This window comes from Onychostruthus taczanowskii, unplaced genomic scaffold, assembly GCF_017590055.1.
Source record: "Onychostruthus taczanowskii isolate IOZ18803 unplaced genomic scaffold, ASM1759005v1 scaffold283, whole genome shotgun sequence".
Taxonomy (NCBI): Eukaryota; Metazoa; Chordata; class Aves; order Passeriformes; family Passeridae; genus Onychostruthus; species Onychostruthus taczanowskii.
Window position 1 is genome coordinate 23,040 of NW_024500162.1, and position 23,611 is coordinate 46,650.

Below are 23,611 nucleotides of genomic sequence, written 5' to 3' on the forward strand. Positions count from 1 at the left end.
TCATTCAGAATCATCTGTATCTTCCTTCATGTCTGCAACCAGCTGCTTAGAGAAGGGACAAATGTACTGGCTGGTAATGGCAGCAGCCTCCCTGGCATCTCTGTCTGAGCGGCTGTGGGAAAGGAAAAATCAGGAACAGTCTGTTATTTCTGGGACCATGAACTGTAGGAAGTGTGACAATGCCACCTTGTGACATTCCAGGATGACTCCAAAGAGCAGGTCATGATCCCCATAGAGGGATCATGGCTGTCTGCTGCCAGGCACTCTACAAATGCACAGTGGTGTTTCTCCCCCATTGTGGCACAAGGGGTACTAAGGGCCAGCTTATTCCTCCTAATTAAAGTGATTTAAGAGTGAGAGAAAGTTGTTGGGCATTAGGAAAAGACAATGTCCAGGTGCTGGGACAACCATCCTGAGGTGTGTGTTTCAATAAGCAGCTGAATCCAGACAGGGTAGCAAAGCACATTTCCTAATGAGATAAATAATTGCTTCCATCCAAAACAACAACCCTAGGAAATTATGAAGAAAAGACATTATTTTGCTTCCCTGGGTTTTACAGTTTTTAACAACTGACTTTTCTATGGTTGCTCATAAAAGGCTTCAGTATTGTGGGGCTCAGAGTCACAGAGGTGCTCAATCTCTCCCACCTACCTGGTGTTCAGAAAGCTCTGGTACAACCAGAGAAAGCAAAGTTCCTCAGGTTTGTTTACTCCCTCTCTCCCCTGCATGTCTGTGTTGACTGGGCCAGGAGAGCTGGTTTAGATAAAGAAAATTAATAATAATTAAAAACCCCAAACCAATTATGTAACCACTACCACTGCAGAGCAGCACTTGCAGCTTGTGTTGTATCTGCTGCTGTGCTCACAGACATGGCCTCAGTGGGGGCTGCTGGCCCAGGGTGGCAGTGAGAGCCCCGGGTGGGGACGGGGACACCAGAGGTTCCCTCTCACCTGCGCTTGCGGCCCATGAGGTTTTGGATGAATTTCTGAACCTGGGCGTTGCCTCTCATCTTGCTGTACTCACTGGTGAACAGCCCATCCGAGTGCCTCAGGGACCTGTGTGGGGACAGCATGGGACAGCAGCTGCACCTCCCAGCCGCGTGGGACTCCCCATGAGGCACAGCAATGCCTCTCCTCCCACCACTACGGGGCCCTGTACCCCTCCCCTTCCCCTCCTCATCCTGGGCAGTCAGTGCTCGGGCTGGCTCTGCAGCTGGACAGCTCAGCTCCATGGGCAGCCCCTCAGGGCAGGGATCCCACATCCTGCTGGACACTTCCCTGCCCCAGGAGGGTGGGTGTGGCTGGTGCTCACCTGTCCTTGAGGCCCACCAGGTGCTTGACCAACTGCTGCACGTAGGCGTTGCCGTTCATCTTGCTGAGCTCGCTGTGGAAGAGCCCGTCTGCGTGGCGCTCCATCCTGCAGGGTGGAACAGGGAAGGGGGAGTCAAAAGGAATGGTTTAAAAACACACAAGAACAGCCATTAAACACTGCTGCCTCAAGGCAAGAGAGTCCCAAACACACATGGGCCACTTTGGCAAAGTTTCACAAAAAAAGGGGGAAAAGAGGTTGTTTTAAAAATACCTTTATTAAACATCACATAGGAAAATGACCTGCTCTTGCTTTTACTGATGTAATCACCTTGCTACAAGGATGTGGGAATGTGGGGTTATTGGTGATTCAGCACAAAAGAGTAGGGCAAGAGGCTGGAGAAGTAATAAACAAATATCCAGAGACACAAAGTGGAAGAGCACTTAGAAAAGAACAGCAAAGACCAGCCCTTGCAGACTCCCTTGGTGAGCTTGGTGAACTTACAGGGTTGGCTATTTCTGGTTATGTTTTCATGGGACCAGGCTGTTGGAAACAGAAACTCTCATCTTTATCAGCCTGCATAAGTGCACAGGAGTAAAACAGACTCAAGTGTCCTTGTAACTGTGTTTTATTTTGGGGTCACAAATTTTCTTCTGAATTAAATAAAATTAACTTTCCCATCCTTAAGCAAGAAAAAACATTTACAGTATTTGCACTCATTTAACTGAATCTGTTTAGGTAAGAAGAAGATTCATAAGCAAGCAGATGCAAGTTCAGAAAGGCAGCTAAAAGGCTGGGTTTTCAGCTAGCAGGCTCTTTGAACAAAAAACCATGGAGAAAAAGAAAGCAGAGTCCCAAGAAATGCTTACCTCTCCCAGGATGGCAGAGATGCTGAGAAGTGGGACAGGACAATAATGGGAATAATTACTTGCCACAGAGTTGTCATCATGGAAACCATGTTCTCTCCTGAAATAAAGCATGAAGTTTTGTGAGCAAGACAAGTGGCCTTGGTGTGTGTCTGGTGGACATGCCCCAGGGATGTGGAAACACCACCACTGTAACTAAATAAAGCAGGAATTCCTGCCAGCAGAGATAAACACCTGGAGACATCTGCAAGGGGCTTTCAGACAAAAAAAAATACATATGATGAACAAAATTCATTCACATATAGAGGAAGGGCTCATGTGTGTGCCCATATCCATCTATCTTCTAACCTTTCAAGAAGGAAAAATGAAATAACACAGATTTGCAGACACAGCAGGCCCTCCTATTTTGTTTTCTTGCTGAAATAAAAATAAAAGTACATTTTCTTTATCACAAGCCATGGCATGTTTCCCCCCTTTATTCCCAGGTGCTCACCTTTCCTCAAGGATCACACAGCAGCTCTACCTGTAATTTATAATGCACACCTTTATTTTTTGCCTTCTTCCTGCAAAGAAACAAACCTTCATCACTGTCCTGCAATCTCCCAAGACGGCACTTGCTAACCCCAAATCAAATCCTCCCAGTTGTTTTTTCACTTTATTCTGAAGCTAAACAGTACAAAGAACATGAAAGGAGAATGCCCGAGAATTCTGAACACTTTCTAGCCCTCCCTTCTGGGACTGTTTCCTGCTATGGAGGTGCTGCAAGATGAGAAGAGGCACAAGGAGAAAGGACAAGAGTGAGGGATTTATACAGAAATTTATTCACTGTAAACCACAGGGCAAATATTTAATGGGGGCTGCAGAGCAAACAGATGAGAGGATGAAGGAACCACAAGCTTAATCTCACACACGCTTTGAGCTTTAGTGTTGTGTTTTCTTGCCTGATCCAGCTTTGAGGGGATGGAATAGTAAAGCAAGAAGGACGTTTCAAAGATCAGCATCTTACTGGAGTCCAAACAAGGCAGACTCTCCAGTCCTGGGATGCAGGAGGAGCTGAAAACAGCCACCAAAACCACAGCATCCTTGGGCAAGGGGCACCTGAAGTCTGAGCCTTGTCCTTCTATCTGCCCAACTGCTGTCACACAATCCCTTGACCCCAGGATCTCACTTCAGCATCATGCTCCCATGGGCATTTATCTGGGAGCACCATATTTAAGAGACCATTTTAAACCTCATCCCTGGTTCCAGAGTTTCACATCTGGCCTCCCATGGGCTGGCATTTATCTGGGAGTACCATATTTAAGAGACCATTTTAAACCTCATCCCTGGCTCCAGAGTTTCCCCTCTCCTCATAACCTTTCTAGCTGCTAATCTGGTGATCAACTTCTCTTTTCTCTTTCTGGATGTAATTTTGTGTCCCCTGGGTAGACCATATTTGCTTGCTGAAGTTCCCAGGAGCAGTGATGGCTGTTGGGGAACTTCTCATTCCTATCAATAATGATTTTTAAAAATTACCCACACCTCAAGAAGCAGGTAGATCTCCAGTGTCATCACTGAAGGGCTGTTTAACCTTAGCAGGACACTTCCAAGCTTTTCATTTTCTCCCCATTGATGCTGGTTTTAAATGACTGCAAACTCTTTGGCCAGCTGGGATCTTTATCTGAAAGAACTACACCCCAAGCCAGCCTGGGAGCCCTGAGGAAGGAAACCCCCCCATATTCCAGCACTGCTGCTCAGGACATGGATGGCCTCATAGCAATGGCTCAGTGAGGCATCAGAGGTCTGAAACCCACCCCCAAAGTGAGAGAGAGGGGAAGGCAGCCCGTGCAGCCCACCCACCCCAGCAGGACTCACCGACCCGGGTTGCTCTGGGCTCACAGCTGATGCTCCACTGCCTGCTCCTCTTGGGGACCCCTATAAATCTGCAGCCTTATCAGGAGCAATTATTTGAGTAAAGATATGGATATGAGCAATTATGATTAACAGCAAATAATGCAGTGGGGTTGGAATGTCCCTTTAATTACCTGATCAGGTCATTCACAGCAATTTGATGGAATATTTTTGCTGATGGATAATAATTCCTGCTTCTGCCTATAATGACATTTATTGGGCAAACATCCTTGTACCAATTGATTCGCTATGATTGTCATCATTATTTCCTGGCTTTAATTACCTCTTGATAGGAGATTAATCTTCTGTTCTTGTAATTTCATCCTGGCTTGGGCTATGTTTGCAATTTCCAGGATCTGTCAGGGAGTCGCTGTGTGCACCAGTGATTTGGCTGAATGATGTGTCACTTTTTTAGGACAAGCATTGCCTGATCGGTAGGATCAGGGCTCACTTTTCCATGAGGGGACAACACCTTCTAAACTGTGGTTTCAACTGGGAAAGGTCTGCCAAGCACAAGTTCTGTCACAGCATCTAAAAAGCCAGCATACTTATACATGCATGCAAAACATTCTGAATATATTCCCTGCCATTGCTGGGGTTTGGCTGGTCTCAAATACTGCAGCTAAAGGTGACTCAAAAATAGAGGAAGAAAATAGGATTACCCTTTCTCTCCTTCTTTGTATAGTATAAAGTAGCTTGGAAGGAATAAGGAATAATAATAATAAAAAAATTAATCTTCCAACTGGAGAAATGGGAGCTGTATTACACTTCTTATCTATTTATCTTTTTCCTTGGAAAAGCAAAGGGTGTCCCCATGACTAAAGAACTAGGAGGGACAAGATTTTCCCCATCATCTTTCCCTTGGAAGAATGCCCCAGGGCCTGATGAGCAGAACCTCAGCCCTCCAGCTTGTGAGTGCAGGCTGCAACCCGAGCCCTGCACTGCATCGGGGACAGAGGAAAACAGCAGGGACATTCCAGGTCCCATTCCAGGGCTGGAGCATCGAGACATGCCATGGTCAGCACTAGGACAGGGGAGCCCATTTCCTGCTCTGGTCCAGGCATTTCCCAACTGCTTTCCCTCCTCTGTGTACCTGCTTTCTCCAGCTGCAGCTTCTGCCTCTGCTTCTGCCTGCAGTGGTGGTGGCAGCTTCAGGTTTATAAAAGAGGCTGAACAACATGTAGGGAGGTCAGAATTAATAACGTGATTTTCCTTCCTTTGCAAACAACCTCAGGGGTCTGAAATGCCTCCAAGCTCTGGGGAAACTTAGTTTGCCACTAGAGGACAGAGAAGAGGTTGGAATGACAAAGTGGCCCCACGATGGCAGCAGAGGGTGTGTAACAGGACACTAAAAGGTTCTGGGGATTGGAAGGACATGAAAAAAGTAACCTGATTAACTATTTTGCAACAAAAAATGGGGTTTGCCTCCAACAGCAGGGGAAGAGTGAAAAGGTGAAGGGGTAGAAAATGGTGTGGCTATGCCCAGCACTGCTGCACCTTAATGCAGGTGACCAACGTGGGCTTGAGCTCCAGTGCAGCTCTAAAAGCCCCTGGTGAGGAAATTCAGGGGGACATGAAGAGAACTCAAAGTCATTTTCAAGCTGAAATTTATAACTGAATAAACTGGAGCCCAAACCAATTTCTCAGTCCTGAAACAACATCTGATTCTCCTTAACCAGAATTGACATCAAACTCTCATCAGGAGACATTATGGAAATAGGAGTAATAAAGAATTCTGCTAACAATATCAATTGAAAGGAGCTTTGTGAATTTGCATCTTGCTTCTCCCATTCTCCATTTGTGTGAACACTCCAAGTCCCAGCAGGGGAGTGGAGATTCCCCTTGCCTGCATCGAGCAGGCACAAAGCAGGACTAAATCACCCATTTAGATGAAATCTATTACCCATTATCTATGTGCAGCATCACTGCAGAGAAAAGCTTTCAGCTATTTTCTGGCTCTAAGAATGACAGAGAAATGACTGGCCTCACCTGATCCCTGCTGCTGTACCACTGCCACGCCTGCAGGTGCAGGAAGTTGGGGCTGGAGTGATCCAGCCTCTGGCTGTCCTGACTGACCTGTCCATGGCACATAACCGTTTTACAGGATTTTAACTAAGTGCCACAAACAGCTGACACTGAGCAGTGCTGAGGCTGTGCACACACACTCCTTGAAGACAGCAGGGAGAAATGCCCCAGGACAAGATGGAGAAAGGATCTGTGAGCTTTGGGGCCATCCCTGAGCTGCCCTGGGGACGCTGCCAGGTATAAAGCCATCAGGATCTTTGTGCAGTCACTTGTGCTTAGGCTTGACACCGACTGATGTGCCCAGCATGGAGAGACCTGTGATGGGATGCATTAAGTAAATCCAGTTGCCATGGTGGCCAGGGCTACTCCCAGTAGCCACGCTGATGCCTGGGGACACCCTCGTGCCAACAGAGAGCAAAGATTATGAAACACAGGGACCACCCCGCTTCAACACCCAGGCTCTGGTTACTGCTCTGTCTCAAAGGCATCAGAACTGAGAATGGAATTGAGGAAGGTCTTTTTCCTCCTCTTTACAGTGGGAGGGTTCACCAAATCTGCAGTGTAAAAGGCAGCACCTTAGAGCCACGTTAAATGACTTAGCCCCAAATTTGGCAATATTTGAGAGAATGTGTGAGCCTGCCCTTTTTTGATGTTGGAGGTAAAGACAAGAAACTGCATTTCAGAAAAGAGAGGATTTCATCACAGAGCTACCTATCCTGGCCCACAGCACAGGGAGGATGCAGGCAGACTCTCCAAAATCAGCACTCAGAGCTCTGGGGAGGTCATTCTGAGTTCTGAAAGGGAGAAATTCCCATTCACCCTTCAAAGTAATTGATGCAGGAGATCAGAAACGATTTTTCCCTGGTGAAACAGTGTGGTTGCATTCAGAGGCCCCCTCCAGAGAGCATTAAGAACAGGCTGAAAAAATGCTTTTGTCAAGTGGATATAGTTGCTCCTGCCTTGGACAAGGAAAGCCCATCCAGCCTTTGGGGTTGCTGTTTGTTCAGGGCAGTCCTTACAAAGTTTGTCCAATCCTTGCCAGCCTGTCCAGAATCCAGACCCCAGGATCTGCTGGAGCTGCTCTCCTTCCTGGAGACACCGTGACTGGCCAAAACACATCCCAAAATCATACAGCCATGCATTGCACAATGGCTTTGGGATGGCAAAATGCACAAGGGTTAAGCCAGGCCAAGAAGGCTGCGGGAGGACTATGTCATGCCCCACACATGTCCTGCAATGGTGTCCCAAGTCCTGACAGAGCTGTCCAGGTGCAGCTGACCTTTGGGGAGCCCAGCACAGGCTGTGCCCCATGCAATGGCAGCACCAGCCCATGGCAGGGGAGTTTATTGAGGTCAGATGGTACTAGGAACTGCATGGCTAAATCCTTCCTACGTAAAATACCCTTTAATCAGCTTACAGGGTGTTCAAGAACTTCTACCTCCCCCATTACTTTTTCCCCTTCCTGTGTCTGTGTCAGGCCATGTGGGCAATGGGGATTGTCTCTGTCTGTTTGTAGGTGAGCCTGGCCCACGCCACTGCGATGACGGTGATGCTGCTCCAGCTGAGAGCAGATTAGAGGCGATTCCTTGCATCACTTCCAGGTCTGTAAGAGAAAGGACCCTAATTGGAATAAGGGGATTGGAGGATTTAGCCTTCTAAATGCTCCTTTCTTGTACAGGATGCTTTCAGGAGTGGTTTTAATCTTTACCACCTGATTTAATGATTTTGGCTGTAAGAGTGAAGAGTGGGATGGAAGGAAGAGGCAAGCAGGGCAGCCCAGGTGGGCTTGGAAGAAGAAGGAAAATCACAGTCCCATATGGTCATGGAACCTCAGGAAAACAATTACCCCAGTCTCAAAGGGGCAAATTTAGCTAAGAAGGTGTGTAGATCCAGGACATGTGTGTCTCTTTTTCTACCTGCTTGATCCTGAGGTGGCTTGGATTGCCTGTGTCTCTCCCCTGCTTTGTTTGACTGAAACATATGGCACCTTTCTGGATTTGCACCGGTTTAAAACCAAAACCAGATGTGGGGGACAAAAGCACAAAATGTCACATACCTGGAGTTGTGCCTGCTTGGTCTGAAGTCAGGAAGGAAGGTGCTGGACATGCTGGTGACATCCATGGCTGGCAGCATTATCCAGGGGCAAGGACAGCAAAACATTTGTCAGGAGCTCTGGGTTGTGCTGGAGCAGATTTCAGTAATTTTGGTCGAAGTTGTATCTGCTTCCTGCCAAACCCTTGGATGAAATCTGCAGTAAACTCCAGCTCTTTTGAAGGAAAAAAAATAAATATTAGGTGTTTGGCTCATACTGAAAAAAAAAAAAATAAAGAACAAAAGCCACAAATGCTTGAAACATTTTGCTAAGAATTGGGAAGAACAAGAGGAAAAGTATCCTGTTGGTGCAGGAGTGGTACCTTAGGTGCTGGCAGAGTCCCTTGGCTCTCCTGAGTGCATTATGAGAGATAAGGGGTGTTTTGCCAGTGAGAAGATCCCTCTGAAGCAGGGAAATGTGCTAAGCGACAGGGTCCCCTGGGATGCTTCCCTAGGGATTTTGGATGAGCCAGGCCCATCCTGCAGCAGAAACATCTGTGACAAGCCTTGAATCTGGAAGGATTGCCATGAGGCACTTCCCTCCTGCAAGCAAATCATAGAATCCTGGAATCACTGAGGTTGGAAAGGACCTCCAAGACCATAAAGTCCAACCTGTGCCCAACGCCCACCTCGTCACCCAGCCCAGAGCACTGAGTGCCACATCCAGTTGTTCCTGGGACACCTCCAGGGATGGGGTCTCCACCACCTCCCTGGGCAGCCCCTTCCATTGCCTGACCACCTTTTCCATGAGGAAATTCTTCCTCAGAAGGAATTCTTCCTGCCTGCTTTGGGAATGGGTACTGTAGGGAGAAAGAAGGGTTGGTTTTACTGTGGCTGGCACTGTGATGTAGAAAAGGAAAAGCCAAGCTCAGGGCACAGTCTTTTTACAGGAAGAAGGGAACTCTGTTCCCCCAACCTATGAGTGCATCATGGCTGTCTCCTTGTCACCAAGAAAGCCCAAAGTAGTTTTTAAACACAAACTGTCACCCCCGTCAATCATGTGCTGGAATTTTACACACTATGGAACTCCTTCCAAAGCTCCCTTGGTTTTCCCACCCAAGTGGAAAAAAAAATGCCTGCCCCCTGGTTATGTTCCCAGGGTGGAACACATCCTAGTGCAGGTGCCACCAAAACTAAAGGAAAACCAAAAAACTCCCCAGCAACATTTTTAGTGTTAAAGACTCAAGGCATTACTTTATTCTGGTCAGGATGTGCAGCAGAAATAATTTCATCCACACATTGCCTGGGTTGTGCAGAGAAAGTCATGCCTTGATCCTTTACCACAGGGACATGACCACATAGGACTGGGTGGCTTCTTCCCCAGGCTACTCTGGCCACCCTTGTCCTGCTGGCCCAGCGCTGCTTCCTGCCCAGCTGGAAGCTCCCTGTACCTGCAGTACAGGAGCACTGAGCACGATCACACTTCCCTTGTGTCTGGCCTTATCAGGCTCTAATTGGCATCAGCGCTGTAATCTCAGCCTCCAGCTGTCTGTGTGTCTGGGAAGAGGAGAAAGCATTTCAGGGAATTAGTTTGAATTAGGAGAACGATGTGCACTGTGTCCTGGCTGGCAGGGCCAGCTGTCCCAGGTGGGCTGTCCCAGCATTTCGGCTCATCCCTCCCTGGCTTTGTCAGGGACCTGAAGGGACACCCTTCCCAGTAAACAGCAACAGGCTTTGTCAAGATGAGCTGGAGGGAGGTGCACTTACAGGTGCTCCAGCCACGCCTTTCCTGCTTGTGTTGTCTTCCACTTCTCCCCCTGCCCAGGAGGTTTTTCCCAACAAGTGGCTCTAATAAGCCCAGTGATGTTTTAAACCCAGTAGGAGCTCTTGAGTTATATTATTTTGATCTGTCCTGTGCCACAAGCCCTTGTATCTCATCGGGTCACCCTTGTGTGAGATCAGTTATGTGGTTAAGCTAAAACCAGGCAGCCACAAAAACATTTAGTTTTGACTCCAAGCAAACAGAGATGGAAAATGCAGCCATTTTCTCCACAGTTTCACCCCCACAGCTAACCACTAGCATTAGTTTTTACATCTTACATGGATTTATCATAACTTACCAGAATGGTAAATGTCAAAAGATCCATTCAGCATGTAAATAAATCCCTGCAGCTTCTTGGGGGACTGGGAGAGTCTGGAAAGCCCAGAGAGCTGTGCCATCCTTTCCCCTCTGTTGCAAAAGCTCACCTGAGAGGGGGGATGCTGCCTCTGCCTCTCTTTTGAGAAATGCATTACAGGAGATTGGAAAGCAGGATGGCTTTGTTGCCAATAGTGTCTCACAGAGAATTGCCAGGCTGAATATGGCAAATAAAAGGAACACAATTGGCCTTAAAAGCTCTTTGTTTTCCTCCCTTTGTCCTGAACCTGAAGGCAGCCGGGAGAGCTAATGCTATCAGGGCACTATTCATCAGCTGACTTTGGCACATCTGTCCTGAAACTTTGGCAGCCACATTGTTCCCCTTTTCTATTTAAAGTTGTAGTGCCTCAGATGTGAAAAATTATGGTGATAAAAGTTCCATCTCCTCGTGGAGACTCTGACAGATGTCTCACTTCGCAAACTTCCTGATGCTTTGAACTGGCTAGGAATCAAATCCTCCATTAATTTATCCTGGGAGAGTCTCTGCAGGACTCCTGGCTCCTTGGCAGAGGACCAGCTTCCTTTGGTCAGGGACCAGCTCCACCACAGCCATAAACCACACTGCTTATCTCCCTGAGTTTCTTTTCCAAACACTCCAGAACACTCCAAAAAGGCAGATCTCCCACTGGTTTGTAGGTTTGGTTGTTTTTCTGGTGCTGCCCCTTTCCTGACACGAGGAGCAGCTGTGGTGTTTCCACAGCTTCTGTCACAGCGGGGTGGGGAATGTGGACACTGTGGGCTATGCATCCAAACAAAGAAGGGTTGTTCCAGAACACCAACCACATCAGACCCTCTCCAAAGTTGCTCTAAGCATTCCATCACTCCAGCATAACTCCTCCTGGTTTCCATGAGGGAACCCATTGCTCTGTCCTTTGTTATCTGTTTTTTGTGCAGTGACACGACATGACTTCTTTGGATATGCTGATGTAAGACAGACTTTCCTTCTCCCCTGCTAGGAGGGCAGCTCCTCTTATCCAAGAAAGGAATTGTGTTTAATGTCTGTAGCCTGTTTGCCACAGAAACATTGTCCTAATTAGTGGTTTGCATAGCTACTTACTTCTGGAAGTCAAAAGCATTATTTGACATTAGTTTAATCCATTAAACTAGTTTAGGATTAAGGCCCTGTTAGTCTGGAATATGAGCTTCCGTACTGAGAATTAAGAGTCATTCAGCACTAACCCACCGGGAAAATTGAGATAATGAATGTAAATTAACTGTTAAAGGGGATTAGAAAATGGCACTAATCCCTGTGGGAAGGCAGGACAGCAGTCACATTTCCATCCTGCTCTCTTGGCTGCTCAGATGATTTAAACATAAATAAATTCAGAGTATTCTGTCCACACACTTTCATTAATGTACTTCAGGCCCTCCTTTTACTACTTTAAGTTGATTTCTAAGAATAAAAAGGGCTCTAGTGAAAGTGGTTCTGTTGTCCCAGCCCCTCACTGAGTGAGGGCTGTGTCAGGAGTCAGGCTTTAGGGATCAAACCCAGATAGGAAAAGCTGTGACCAGATGATGGTAACCATCTTCCTTGTCTGAACTTCCCAGCAGATGAGGTATCACCAAGCCCCAAACCTGGCAGATGTGCAACCACGCTTGTGTCCTCCTGAGTCCAACACAAACCGTTCCCAAAAGGAATGTAGAGATACAGGTATGTAAGTACCTACAGTGCTGGTGACAGACAGATCTAGAGAAAAATATGGTCCCCCTCAGGCCAGATGGAATTGTATCTCCTGTCTTTGCTCACTAGAAGAGGGAGATGACTGGAAAAACAAATCCATGGGTATTAGGATCAACATGAGGATGGGCAGCCTTCCCTGGGATGGGAGAAAAGGGTGGTACAACTCTAGTTACTAAGACATGGCATTCTTGCTGGATTTAGGAAAGACTTGGAAGGCCCACATCTGAAGGCAGAATTTAGCCAACCAGACTGTTGTCCAAGTGCTTAAACCAAGGGAATTTTCTCCTACTCATGTATGAAATTGCAGAGCCACAGCAGCTGGGCAAAACAGACTGTGTGGATCAGCTGCTGTTAGTCCAGTCCAAGGGATGCACAGTGCTTGGATCTGTGTCCTGAGGCTGACACCAGGGCTGTGGCCTTTCCATGCTGCACATGCTGGGGGGTAACTGTGACCCTTTCCAAAAAAGAGTAAGGGAACTTGGGGCAGGAAGGGCAGGGTTTGGAGAGAGGATTTCTTCCACAAGTCTCAATAGTTTGGATGAAACTCTGACAGCTGCAATCTATAAACAGGTCTTAGAATCAATTTGTCTCATAAAAATCTTCCAATAATGTATTTTTCCCTTCCATGCAGTATAAATGTCCCTTTACTGCTGTGCCTTCTCTTCCTACTGCCTTCCACAAACACCAGACTGACCTGAGTGCTTACCTGGCATTAACATCTGGGCTGAGGTTTTGTGGCACAGCTGCAGAGACGCCCACAAAGTCTGTATCAGCTCCCACATCTCCCAAGTCATCTGAGCTTGAAATGGGAGGTCACACCTCCCTGTGCCTCCTGATCCTGCAGATGCATAGGTACCCCTCAAACAGCATTTTCCTGTCATTTGCTGCGGTAAGACATCCCAGCCCCCATCTTCAGCTCATAACCTGCCACCCCATCTTTGGTCCCACTCTTGTGCCTATCTGTTTTCTTCCTGTATCCTGCATTTCTGCAGTTGTTCTTTCCTGCCCAAGAATGGGTAGGGTGCAAAATTCCTTTTAAATTGCATCCTGCATTTGCCAACTTATCAAGAGCACTTTGAATCCCTACTCTGTGCTCCAAGACGCCCTCAGCATCCTGTCTTGGCAGTATCTTCAAATTTCATTATGGACTGTCTGGATCTTCACTCAGTTCAGTTACAAACTCCTAAACATTCCCAGGTTCTACACACCTCGGAATAAAATTTCCCAGTTATTCACCCGATCTGTACTAATGCCAATTCTTTCCTCTAACATTACTTAAGAGAACAGCCTCATGTGAGAACGCAGCGAGACCATCTGAGAACACAGCAAGACCTCTGCAGCGCTCGGGACACCGGGACACCGGGAGCCGGGACACCGGGAGCCTGACCCCCCCGCACCCCTTAAGCCGCTTGGTGACCCAGTTGTCCCCGCGGGGCCGGGACCAGGGCCGGGCGGGGCGGCGGCGGAGGCTCCTCCCGCGGCTCGGCGGGCAGCTCCCGGCGGCCGGCCCGGCTCCGTGCGCGGGGCTGCGGGGGCAGCGCCGCGGGGCCATGGGCAACGGCACCGCCGGACCCCCGGCCGCCGTACCCGGCCACAGCATCGCCGCCCTGGTGCTCGGCATCCTCCTCATCCTCCTCATCGTCGGCGGCAACGGGCTCGTCTGTCTGAGCGTCTGCACGGAGCGGGCGCTCAAGACCACCACCAACTACTTCATCGTCAGCCTCGCCGTGGCCGACCTGCTGCTCGCCCTCCTCGTCCTGCCCCTCTACGTCTACTCCGAGGTGAGACAGCCCGGGGACACCGCGGGACGGCGGGCTGGGGCTTGTGTGCCCGCCGTGCCTGCAGGTTACGAGGTAGCGGGGGGGCAAGGTATCAAGTACCGATGGTCCAAGCAGCTCTCTGGGCTTGCTCCCCACCGCCACCCCGGGAGTGCTCCCTGTCCCCCGGGATGTGGCGGACAGGCCCCCCTGCTTTTACCTGCGGGCGTCACGGCATCGCACAGCGCTGCGGGACCGCGGGCGGCGGGAAGCGGAGCCGGCTCCGTGCCAGTTCCTGGGATCCCCGTGCGAACCGCGCCGGGTGGAGATGCCCCGAGCCGAGGCGAACCGGGGTGCTGTCCCTTGGCTTGCACACTGTCCAGGTTGCTGTCAGATAAAGGATAGGAAGAGACGGGTGCTGTGCTCTGTTTGGCATAAAGTGAGCCTTGGCGATAAAGGGAGATCTTTAGCATCCTTAGCCAGGAAACAACTTTCCACATTGGCTGAGAAGGAGAAGCTGTCTTTTTGGGAGCTGGATGGGATTTTGTCACCCTGCACCAAGGTGGCTTTGGTTGGTAGGTTGTTGCTTGGCACAGGCCTGACCCAGCATGTGATGGCGGTCATGAAGAGCCAGCTCAGGGACATGGGGCAGAGTTGCTGTTCACTCCCAAAATGTGTTCACGCCCAAGACTGTGATAGCTGAGGGAAAGAACAACAAGCACTCCTGAGGCTGAGTGGTTCTCTCTGTAACATTTACTGCCAGGGTTGAACAAAGCCTTGTGCTTGCAGGGGGATGTTTTAGAAACTGTTAGTACCAGCTGGTGGCTCTTCCCTGCTCAAGAGGATGAAAGCATCCACTGGGCCAAATAGCAGGTTTTTCTATCCATCCTGGTGGTAGCTGGTAGTGTGGATCTTCTTCCCAGCTGTGGAATAGCATCTCCCCTCTTGTCCTCTTTCACAAGCCATGCAGAGCACCCCATGGCTCATCAGGCCCTGACTGTGCAGGCCTGTACTCCCCTAAGCAAGGCAGGCTGCAGACTAGAGCTTAGAATGGTCTCTACCTTGTCCTAGGATTTTGCAGGGCACTGTGACCTCTCTGGAGACAGGTATTGTGGAGCAGCAGGTTCATCTGGGGACCCATGAGAAGAACCAAGGAAGAATTGGAGCATTAGGTCCTCTCTTTTTCCACCGTGCTCTTGGTTTTCATGGAATTGCTTTTCCCTCATTACCTCCATTTTGCTGTGGTTAGAAAGGCACATTCTTCATCATTCTTCTCAACTACTTTTTGCTAATTGGGATCCCTTTTCTTCCTTCCTCTTTCTGTTGTCTCTCAATGCCTTCAGTCCCCAGGTTTCTCTATGGGCAGTCACCAACACTAGAGTGGTTTCCTTTTGTCTGCAGGTGGGAGTTTGCTGGAATATATAAAATACAGGTTAACGTATTCTGGGTGCTTCCAGTGGGGCAGGAGTATTGTGGGACTTTCCTTGAATACCACAGACATTCCACAAGTTCTGGATTCTCAGGTAATGGGTGTTCATACCTGTATGAGCTTTAAAAACTGGTGCTGTCCAGCTTGTGGTGACACGTTGTGGTGAATGTTGGTACGTTCATTTCTATGGCTGTTCATAAACATCAGTTCTGTGAGGGAATTCTTCTATGTCTCTGCTCCCAGGATATTCAACATGGAGAATGAAGGTGCTGTATGACAGAAGTCTTTCCGTCCCCTCCTCTGCAGCTCCTGCAGCCAGGCAGGCATTCAGAAGCACAAAACAGCAGAGGCATCAGGGTTTGCACTCCTGGTGCTCAGAGGGAATGCGTGGAGCAGGTGTGGGAAGTGCTGAACAGGTAAAGAGAGAGAGAACATAATGCAGCAGAGCCCCCTCCAGCAGGCAGTGGGCCTTTGATGTGTAGAGCAACTCCAGTTCCTGTGTTGCAGCACTTCCCATTCCATGCCTGGAAGCTTCTCTGTGGGCTCAGAGTCTGCAGGTGCCCATTTTCATTTTAATTGTCTCCTGTACACTGGTACAGGATTTCCAGCTCATTTTGTTCTGAAATAAGGAAAAGGGAGAGTAACCACTGAATCCATGCCAGAGGACAGAATTTTGTGGTTTCTTTCCTTTGGTTTTTTTTTATTATTTTTTTCCCTTGGAGGCAAAACTCAGAATTAGATGTTGGGATACAAGATCCAGGGTGGAGTGATTGCTCTTTAAAACTAGCTTGGTTTCAGCTTGCACTCTCTACCAAACATTGTAGGCACTGAAAATATGGCCTGGACAGTCCTGAATGTTCACCTCAATCTTCATTCTTGGTGTGGGGTTTTTGTTTTGTTTTTTAAACTTCAGTGCACCTCCTGACACAGTAAAGGTAGACTCTGAGGACCTATCGGAAAACTCAAAAACCAGCTGAGGTGGTTTTTTGCTTTTTTAGCAGGAACAGAACAATAAATGGAGCATTTTTTCATTCAGCAGAAATTTGCTCACCTTGTGCTGTTTTCTTGTAAGGTGGCATCTTGTATTCCAGTTTTGGAAACATTCCTCCAAGTCAGAGCTTTAGAAGACAGCAGGAGGGACTTCACTTTTGAGGTGACATCTGACATCCTCACAAACAACAGATCTCCTCCCAGATGGGGATGGGATTCCTTCCTGTGGGATGTGGATGAGTTTTGCTGCTGTTCACCGAAGCTGGAGCACAGTGGGAGAGTCCTTGAGTGGGAGAGGCTTTCATTTCCGTTTTTTAAGAAAGCTCATTTCAGACACTGGCAGCAATTATGGACATACACTCTCCTTCCACTGGACTCATCCAAAAATGGAACAAAGACATGTTCCAATGTTTTCCAGTTGTAATTACCACACAACTGGTGGGCAGAAGGCACTTACCTTCCTGCCTGCTTGGGAATCTCAGGTCTTAGCAGTGTGATGGGAGGAGGTAATGGTAACTTCCATGGGGAAGTTGCACTGTTCTTCTGCCAGCCTTGGCTTTCTGATGAGTGTGCCAAGTGCTTTCCAGCAATCAATCCAGTGCCAGAAGGGCAGGGATGATGGGAAGCAAGGGGGAAGGAGATGGCCTGGAGCACTCCCAGGCATTAACTGTTATTGCTGAGGAGCAGAATTCTGCTTTCATGTGAAGAGAGGCCAGGAGAAGATCCCAGAGAGTCCCTGCAGCATGGGCAGCACTGAAACAGGGGTTACCTGACAGCTATGGTGCTGTGGAGTTACTGCAGGATATTACTTGGCTCTGGGAGGGAGCTGCATGGCTCCACAGGCTTGCCTTGTGAGGCAAGCTTCCTCTTTCCAGAGACTGTGACAATGGCAAGAGTCCCAAAGACTCTGGGATACTTGCAGGAGTTTATACAGTCCTCTTCAAGTGGAGGCATCCCAGCAATTATGGCAGGCACCAGGACAAGCTCCACACGTGGACTGTGCTGTGGAGCACACCTGTACCTGTACCTGCTGCTCCTGTCATCATCTCTCTGCTAATCCCTGCCAAGCAGCAGAGCTGTGGAACAGGCCTGAGCCAGGAAGCTGCTGGCAGGAGCTGAGGGTGTTGGTTATGTAAACATCTTTGCCACTAAGACCTGTGTAAGTGATTACGGAAAAGAGGAAACAGTTTGAGCAGATTTGCATGTTTACCTTGCTTCTTCTCAGGTCAGGGATGATGAATGTTCCCAGCAGACATGATGATGGAGCAGCCAGTAAAAACCTCATGAGCCATCTTCTTACCTTGGTGAGGGTGATGGGCTCTGCCCAAAACTTTCAGGGTGTCACTGGTTTGGTATCAAAACATAATTTTCTGGCAGTTTTTTTCTGTGTGCCTGTAATGCAGCTCTGCTAATAAGAGGCCAGACCTCTACCCTCTCCAAATTTCCCCTGGCTCTCTGTGAATGCATGTCAGCTTGTTTGCAGCAGGATTGGGGATTAGTCTTTCCTAGAATGTTAGGGGTTTAGTGGAAATAGATGTTATTATGGGCCTGCATGATGTCTGAGCCACACGAAGTACCAGGGAGGTGAGACAGGCCAGCAGTTACAAACCAGTGAACCAGTGCTTAGGGTTTTGGTTTTTTTTTTTTTTTTTTTCACATACCAGTAATTGGCGAGAGGTGTCTTGGAATTCTTGGCCCTCATAATGTCTCAGATGGATGATAAGGCTTCTTCACGATCTCTGAAAAACCTTGACCTCAATGATTTAAGAAAGAACATCAGAGCAGACATGAGGCACCTCTGTCTTATGTCTCACTCCCTCTTCTTCCTCTCCCCTTGCAGGCTGCGTTGTGTGTTCTGGGGACTGTGACAGTTGTCACAACTCATGACAAAAAGCCCCAAGTCAGCTTCTGGTGGACATGGAGACAATTCTTTGGCTCTGATGCTGGACTTTGCCCACTGGCAAGGACTGTTCCTCTTCCAATTTGTGTCACAGCCTTCTCACTCCATTCCATGTCTTTGAGCTGTGGCTGCACTGAGGCAGATACTTGTTCAAAGTCCAGATGGGCATCTCCTAATTCCCTTTCAGGCTCCTGCTGTTCCCTGCATGTGGCAGGACTGAGACAAGGGCTGGTATCAGAGGAAATAGAACTAAAACCTTTGGCTTTGTCCTGGCTCCTGCCCTCAGGAGCTCTTCTGGCATCAGGCTGGTTTAGAAGGCAGAGTTTTCCTTACAAATCAGCTGTGCTTAGGAATAAGGATACCAGAATGGGCTGATTAGGAAGGCAGCTGCAAGGGTGTTTGAGAAACCAAGTCTGTCTCCTGGAATATATAAAATACTATAAAAACTTCTGCACTGTATTCAGCAGAGTTTTCCTTACAAATAAGCTGTGCAAATCAGGAATAAGGATACCAGAATGGGCTGATTAGGAAGGCAGCTGCAAGGGTGTTTGAGAAACCAAGTCTGTCTCCTGGAATATATAAAATACTATAAATACTTTTGCATTGTATTCTGGAAAAGTGGAGAATCCAAAGAGCTGCTGGAGGTGCAGCTGTTCTGGAGCACTCCTTAAAGGAAGCTTGAGCTGTTTGTGATCCCTAAATCTTTACACTGTGGACCTTGATGGGCTAATCTGCTGCAGCCTCCTGGAATTAGGTACTCCTTAATCACATGGCCCAGCAAAGCCTCTTATCCAAAGTTACTCTCCCATCAGAGGGGTCCTTGGCACGTTTTGCCAAGGTGGGCAGGTGACAAACACCACAGAATAGGAAGTTCTCTCCTAGCACCTCCTCCAAAGCCAGAGTCTTGGCAGTTGGTGGGGAATGGGAAAGGTTTATAGCATTTTCCAAATGCCCAACTTTAATCTCACATGCTCCAATGGTGCTGCAGACCGAGAGCCTTTGTCCTTTTCAGAATCAATTAGTCCTCCCAAATCACAAATAGGTTTGGAAAACTGTAGCCCAAAATCAAATTTTCACTCTCGTAAGCTGAACTGAACCTGTCAAAATCCCAGTGAGCTTGGCAGAAATTTGGCTTTTGATGATTCAGGTCCCAAATTCAGTTTGGAGTGTCTGCATTGTGCTAGAGAATAGGCTGACTGAAGCACTCAGGTCAGACTCCAGAGCACCCCTGGAGGTATCTCAAGGAGATGCTGTACAAAAATAGCAAAACAGTTACTTCAGAGACTCCTTTGGCTTTACAGCTCCTCTAATCATAATCCTGTGCTTGACATCATTACTGATGGCTGATATTAATCCCTGCAGAGCTGCCTGCCCTGTTGCTGGCAGGGCCTGGGGTTCGGCACCTTCCAGGCGTTGTGTGGAGCATGTTCCCCACGTGGCTCTGCTCTGTGCTGGCATGAATGAAAGCAGAACCTGTTGTTTAGCACCAGTACAGGAACAAATCCATACCTGCTTCCTGAAACCTGCAGCATTAAAGGGCAGCAACATCACTGGCTGGCTATTGCTACAGAGAACAAGATCCCTGGAATTTATATGTATATAAAAAAAGAATTTTTATGCAGCACATTTTCTATAGATAAAAATATATAATAAATTATATATATTAGATTATGCACATTATCTGTAGATAAAAAGACAGAAAATTAAATACATTTCTTGCAGCAATATATATACTATAGTAATATCTATCATATATATTTTAATAAAAGCATATAGAGAGTACAGATAGTGTTTGGTATTTTGCAATATCAAAATAAAGTGTTTCAGTCAGACATGACAAGGGGCCATTACTACTGAACACTTTTTTTTCAAGCTAAAATCATACTTATTTGTACGTTTTTTTGGGTTTTTAACCTGTCTCTGCAGAGGGACACAAAGGAATTTTCCTCAGAGTCTCAAACTCTGAGGAAAAATTCCCTGCTGCCCTTGTGGTTACAGCCTATTGAGCTTCCAGGTTTACCTGTGCAGGTGCAAGCAAACTGATAGGTCTCTGCCTGGGCTCAAGCAGCTCATGGGAATAATGGCACAGGAATCAGATGGAGGTGACCTATTTCTGTATCAGCCTAAAAAGTGCATTAATGTTAAAAGAAAAGCTGGGTTTGTACCTGGGTGAGACAAGCACTCAACTGGAACAAAGTGCTGCAAGTAGTTTCAGGCTGTACGAGCATCAGCCATTTCTGTCCTGCTGTCTGTCCTGTGGTATGGGCTGTGCAGAGCTTGTGCTGCTGGCTGAGACATGACCAAGCTGAAAATCACCAAGGATGGCAGAGTCAACACTTCCAGGTGGTTCAGAGCACTGACACTGGTCCCTGCTGCTCTGCCCTGGTGCCTGTGACCATGGGGAGAGAATCAGAGGTTGTTACTCACTGCCTGGACCTGGTCTCCAGAGGCTGGACTTGTGCTTGGCCTGCCAGGATGGAACAGTTTTGCAACTCAGGGAAACTGTTCACATAGGGGCTTGGGGCAGCTGGGACACACAAGTGGAAGAACTTTGTGCTCTGTCTCTTGCTTGCTTGGGGACTGAGCTCAGGATGTTGTGCAGGCAATATTGCTTTGTTGGGGAGATCTTGGAGTCCTGAATTGGGGGGTCTGAGGAGTTTGGGGGTACCTCTTACCCAAGGCAATGCAATGTCCTGCGTCCATTTCTCTCTGCCCATTATGACTCACTTGGCTGTACTGATGGTCTGAGGGCTCAGTTCTCCAGACAGGCCAGAACCACAAGCCCTGAGCAGGCTGTGGGCTCTGTGTGGGGCTGATTCCCATGTGCTGCTGCTGCACTGGGAGCATCATGCCATGGGAGGAGCACTAAGCTTTGGGCTGCTTGTTTGGAGCAACCATGAGTGGCTGAGGCACCCAGGCATGGCTGTGTTCCTGTCATTTTAAAGCACACAGCATCTGCTGACCCCAGGGATCTTTTCAGTTCCAGGGAGGAGTGTGGTCCCTCAGCACAGTGCTGTGTGATGCCCTGATGACCATGGATGTGATGCTGTGCACAGCCTCCATCTTCAACCTGTGTGCAATCAGCGTGGATCGGTGAGTAGCTTCCTGCTCTGGCTTTGCCTGGGCAGCACACTGGTTCCATAGGCCCTTGCCAGTGTCCCAAGCAGGGAGGATTCTGCCCTCCCCAAAGGAGGCTGTTCTGCCCTAATGTCCTCCACCATCAGGTTTGTGTCCCATTGGTGGTGGCCAAGCTGAAAGCTCACTGTGTGATGATCCAGAGCTGTCCCTTGGCTGTTCTGGTTGTAGCCCAGGACTCGGCTATTAGTAAAGTAAATTAATAGGGGGAAAGACAGTGACAAGAAGCTTGGGGCCCCTTGGTTACATTACCATGGTGCCACCACCACACCAGGACTGACTCACCCGGGGCTGTGTTGGCAGGTTCATCGCTGTTCAAATCCCGCTCAACTACAACCGGCGGCAGATCGACCTGCGGCAGCTGATCCTTATATCCACCACCTGGATATTCGCCTTTGCTGTGGCATCCCCAGTCATATTTGGCCTCAACAATGTCCCAGACCGGGATCCCAGCTTGTGCCAACTGGAGGATGACAACTACATCGTGTATTCCTCCATCTGCTCCTTCTTCATCCCATGCCCTGTCATGCTGGTTCTGTACTGTGGCATGTTCCAAGGACTCAAGCGCTGGGAAGAAGCCCGGAAGGCCAAGCTGAGAGGCTGCATCTATGGAGCCAACAGGAAGCTGTATCACCCCCCAACCCTGATGGAGAGAGAGCAGACGCGGCTGGGGCTGCTGGAGTGCAGCCCCTATGCCCGTGCCGGCCTCCCTGGGGAGTGTGGGATGAACAGTGGGATCCAGACTGTGTCCTACCCACACCTCAGGTACCCACAGCCGGGGCACGGGCGCAAGCGGGCCAAGATCAACGGCCGGGAGCGCAAGGCCATGCGGGTGCTGCCGGTCGTTGTCGGTGAGTGGCTGTCAGGGATGGCTGGGGAGGGTGGGAAATGTGCCACCTTGTCACACCACAGCACTCAGACTGGCAGGACCTGGGCGAATGCAGAGCAGTGCCAAAAACCACCACCCTTGAGAATGAACACGTGCAGTGTTTATAACCTAACCTCCCTCCAAGGCAAACCTGTGACTCCCGATATCTTACATGCAAAGTCAAAGCGAGACTAACTTTAAGACTTTGCATCAATGTTTAGGACAGGAAAAACATCCCAATTTTTTGTCTGGACATAAGCCCAGCTTCACATGGCAGCACAATTGCTGCCTTTTCCCTGAGTGCCCAAGCTGTGTCTGTCTTTTTTGGCTCAGGCTTTGTTAAATAAAACTCTTTTGAACATTCACATCACCGTCTCTCTTTTTTTCCTCCTGGCAGGTGCTTTCCTCTTCTGCTGGACACCTTTTTTTGTGGTGCACATTACCAGGGCTCTGTGCAAGTCCTGCTCCATCCCCCCTCAAGTCACCAGCACTGTCACTTGGCTGGGCTACGTCAACAGTGCTCTCAACCCCATCATTTACACCGTGTTCAACGCTGAGTTCAGGAACTTCTTCCGCAAAGTCTTGCACCTCTTCTGCTGAGCCCTCCGCGCAGGAGGAACCACGGGGTCATTTTTTGTATAGTTCATTAAAGATCTATTTCTGCCTCTGGTCTGCTGTCTTTGTTGGGGGATGAGGGGAGGATGAGGAGAGCTGGCAGCTGAAGGAAGGGACTCCCAGGTCCTTGTAGTAAGGTGTTACAGGTGAGGGCCAGTGGATGCAGCTTGAATCCTCTTCCCAGTGGTTAGTGCCAAGTGTAGCCACTTCTTTAACACTTGCTGCTTGATGTAAGCAGGGATAATAACAGTTATTTCTAATCTTCTGCCTTCTGGGGTGGTATTAACAGGGCTGTGAGGTGACATGGATATGAGTCTGGAGGCAAAAAAGGCTGTTAAGCTCATTTCCCAGATGTCCATATGCCAGACAGGGATACCAAGCTAATTTCCAGGTGTCCATATGCCAGGTGAGGGTGAATCTACCTATGCAGTCTCCTTTCCCCTTATCCTTTTAAACCCAAAAACTGATTTCACTCATGTGTAACAAGGGTCTTACAAAGACACTATAATGTTATTGCTAGTGCTCCAGAATTTCCTGTGAAGCCACACGATTCCTGCCAGGAAACATTTCCAGCCTCAGGAAAAATCCTTCGTACATTTATGTGAACCTGCATGCAGCAACAGCCACAGCAGCCAGTGGGACAGGTGATGCTCGTCACTGAGGCTTGGAGAGGAGAAAAAGAATATTTCAGAACATTACAGTCTTCCAAGCAATGATTTTGTACAGGATTGTTGCTTTCCAGGAGGGAATTTGCTTGGAAGCAGAACGGAAAGGGAACGTCTGGAGTGTTGCTTAGACTAAAAATAGCAAGCACTCAATTTCTCATCAGCAAACAGACTCAGTTCTCACAACTGTATTGTGCATTTCTGAGCTGTCACATGCTGGGTTGGGGCACAGCTGCCCCAGGTACCAGGGTACT

At 48.5% G+C, this 23,611-nt stretch overlaps 2 protein-coding genes across 2 annotated transcripts; one reads left to right on the forward strand and one right to left on the reverse strand.

The window, feature by feature from the left end:
• On the reverse strand, positions 1-4,414 carry LOC121337726 (VIP peptides-like). Its single transcript, XM_041407996.1, has 7 exons — positions 4,348-4,414; positions 2,668-2,697; positions 2,177-2,274; positions 1,312-1,421; positions 951-1,055; positions 652-753; positions 1-112 (listed from the first exon to the last, which is right to left on the reverse strand). The coding sequence occupies exons 3-7, from the start codon at positions 2,264-2,266 to the stop codon at positions 1-3; spliced, it is 519 nt and encodes a 172-aa protein (XP_041263930.1). The 5' UTR covers positions 2,267-2,274; positions 2,668-2,697; positions 4,348-4,414.
• Positions 4,415-13,471: 9,057 nt separating this feature from the next.
• On the forward strand, positions 13,472-22,743 carry DRD4 (dopamine receptor D4). The gene is made up of 4 exons (XM_041407994.1): positions 13,472-13,779; positions 21,055-21,167; positions 21,513-22,060; positions 22,475-22,743. Exons 1-4 carry the CDS (start codon positions 13,549-13,551, stop codon positions 22,675-22,677), a joined length of 1,095 nt encoding a protein of 364 aa, XP_041263928.1. The 5' UTR covers positions 13,472-13,548; the 3' UTR covers positions 22,678-22,743.
• The last annotated feature ends 868 nt before the right edge of the window (positions 22,744-23,611 follow it).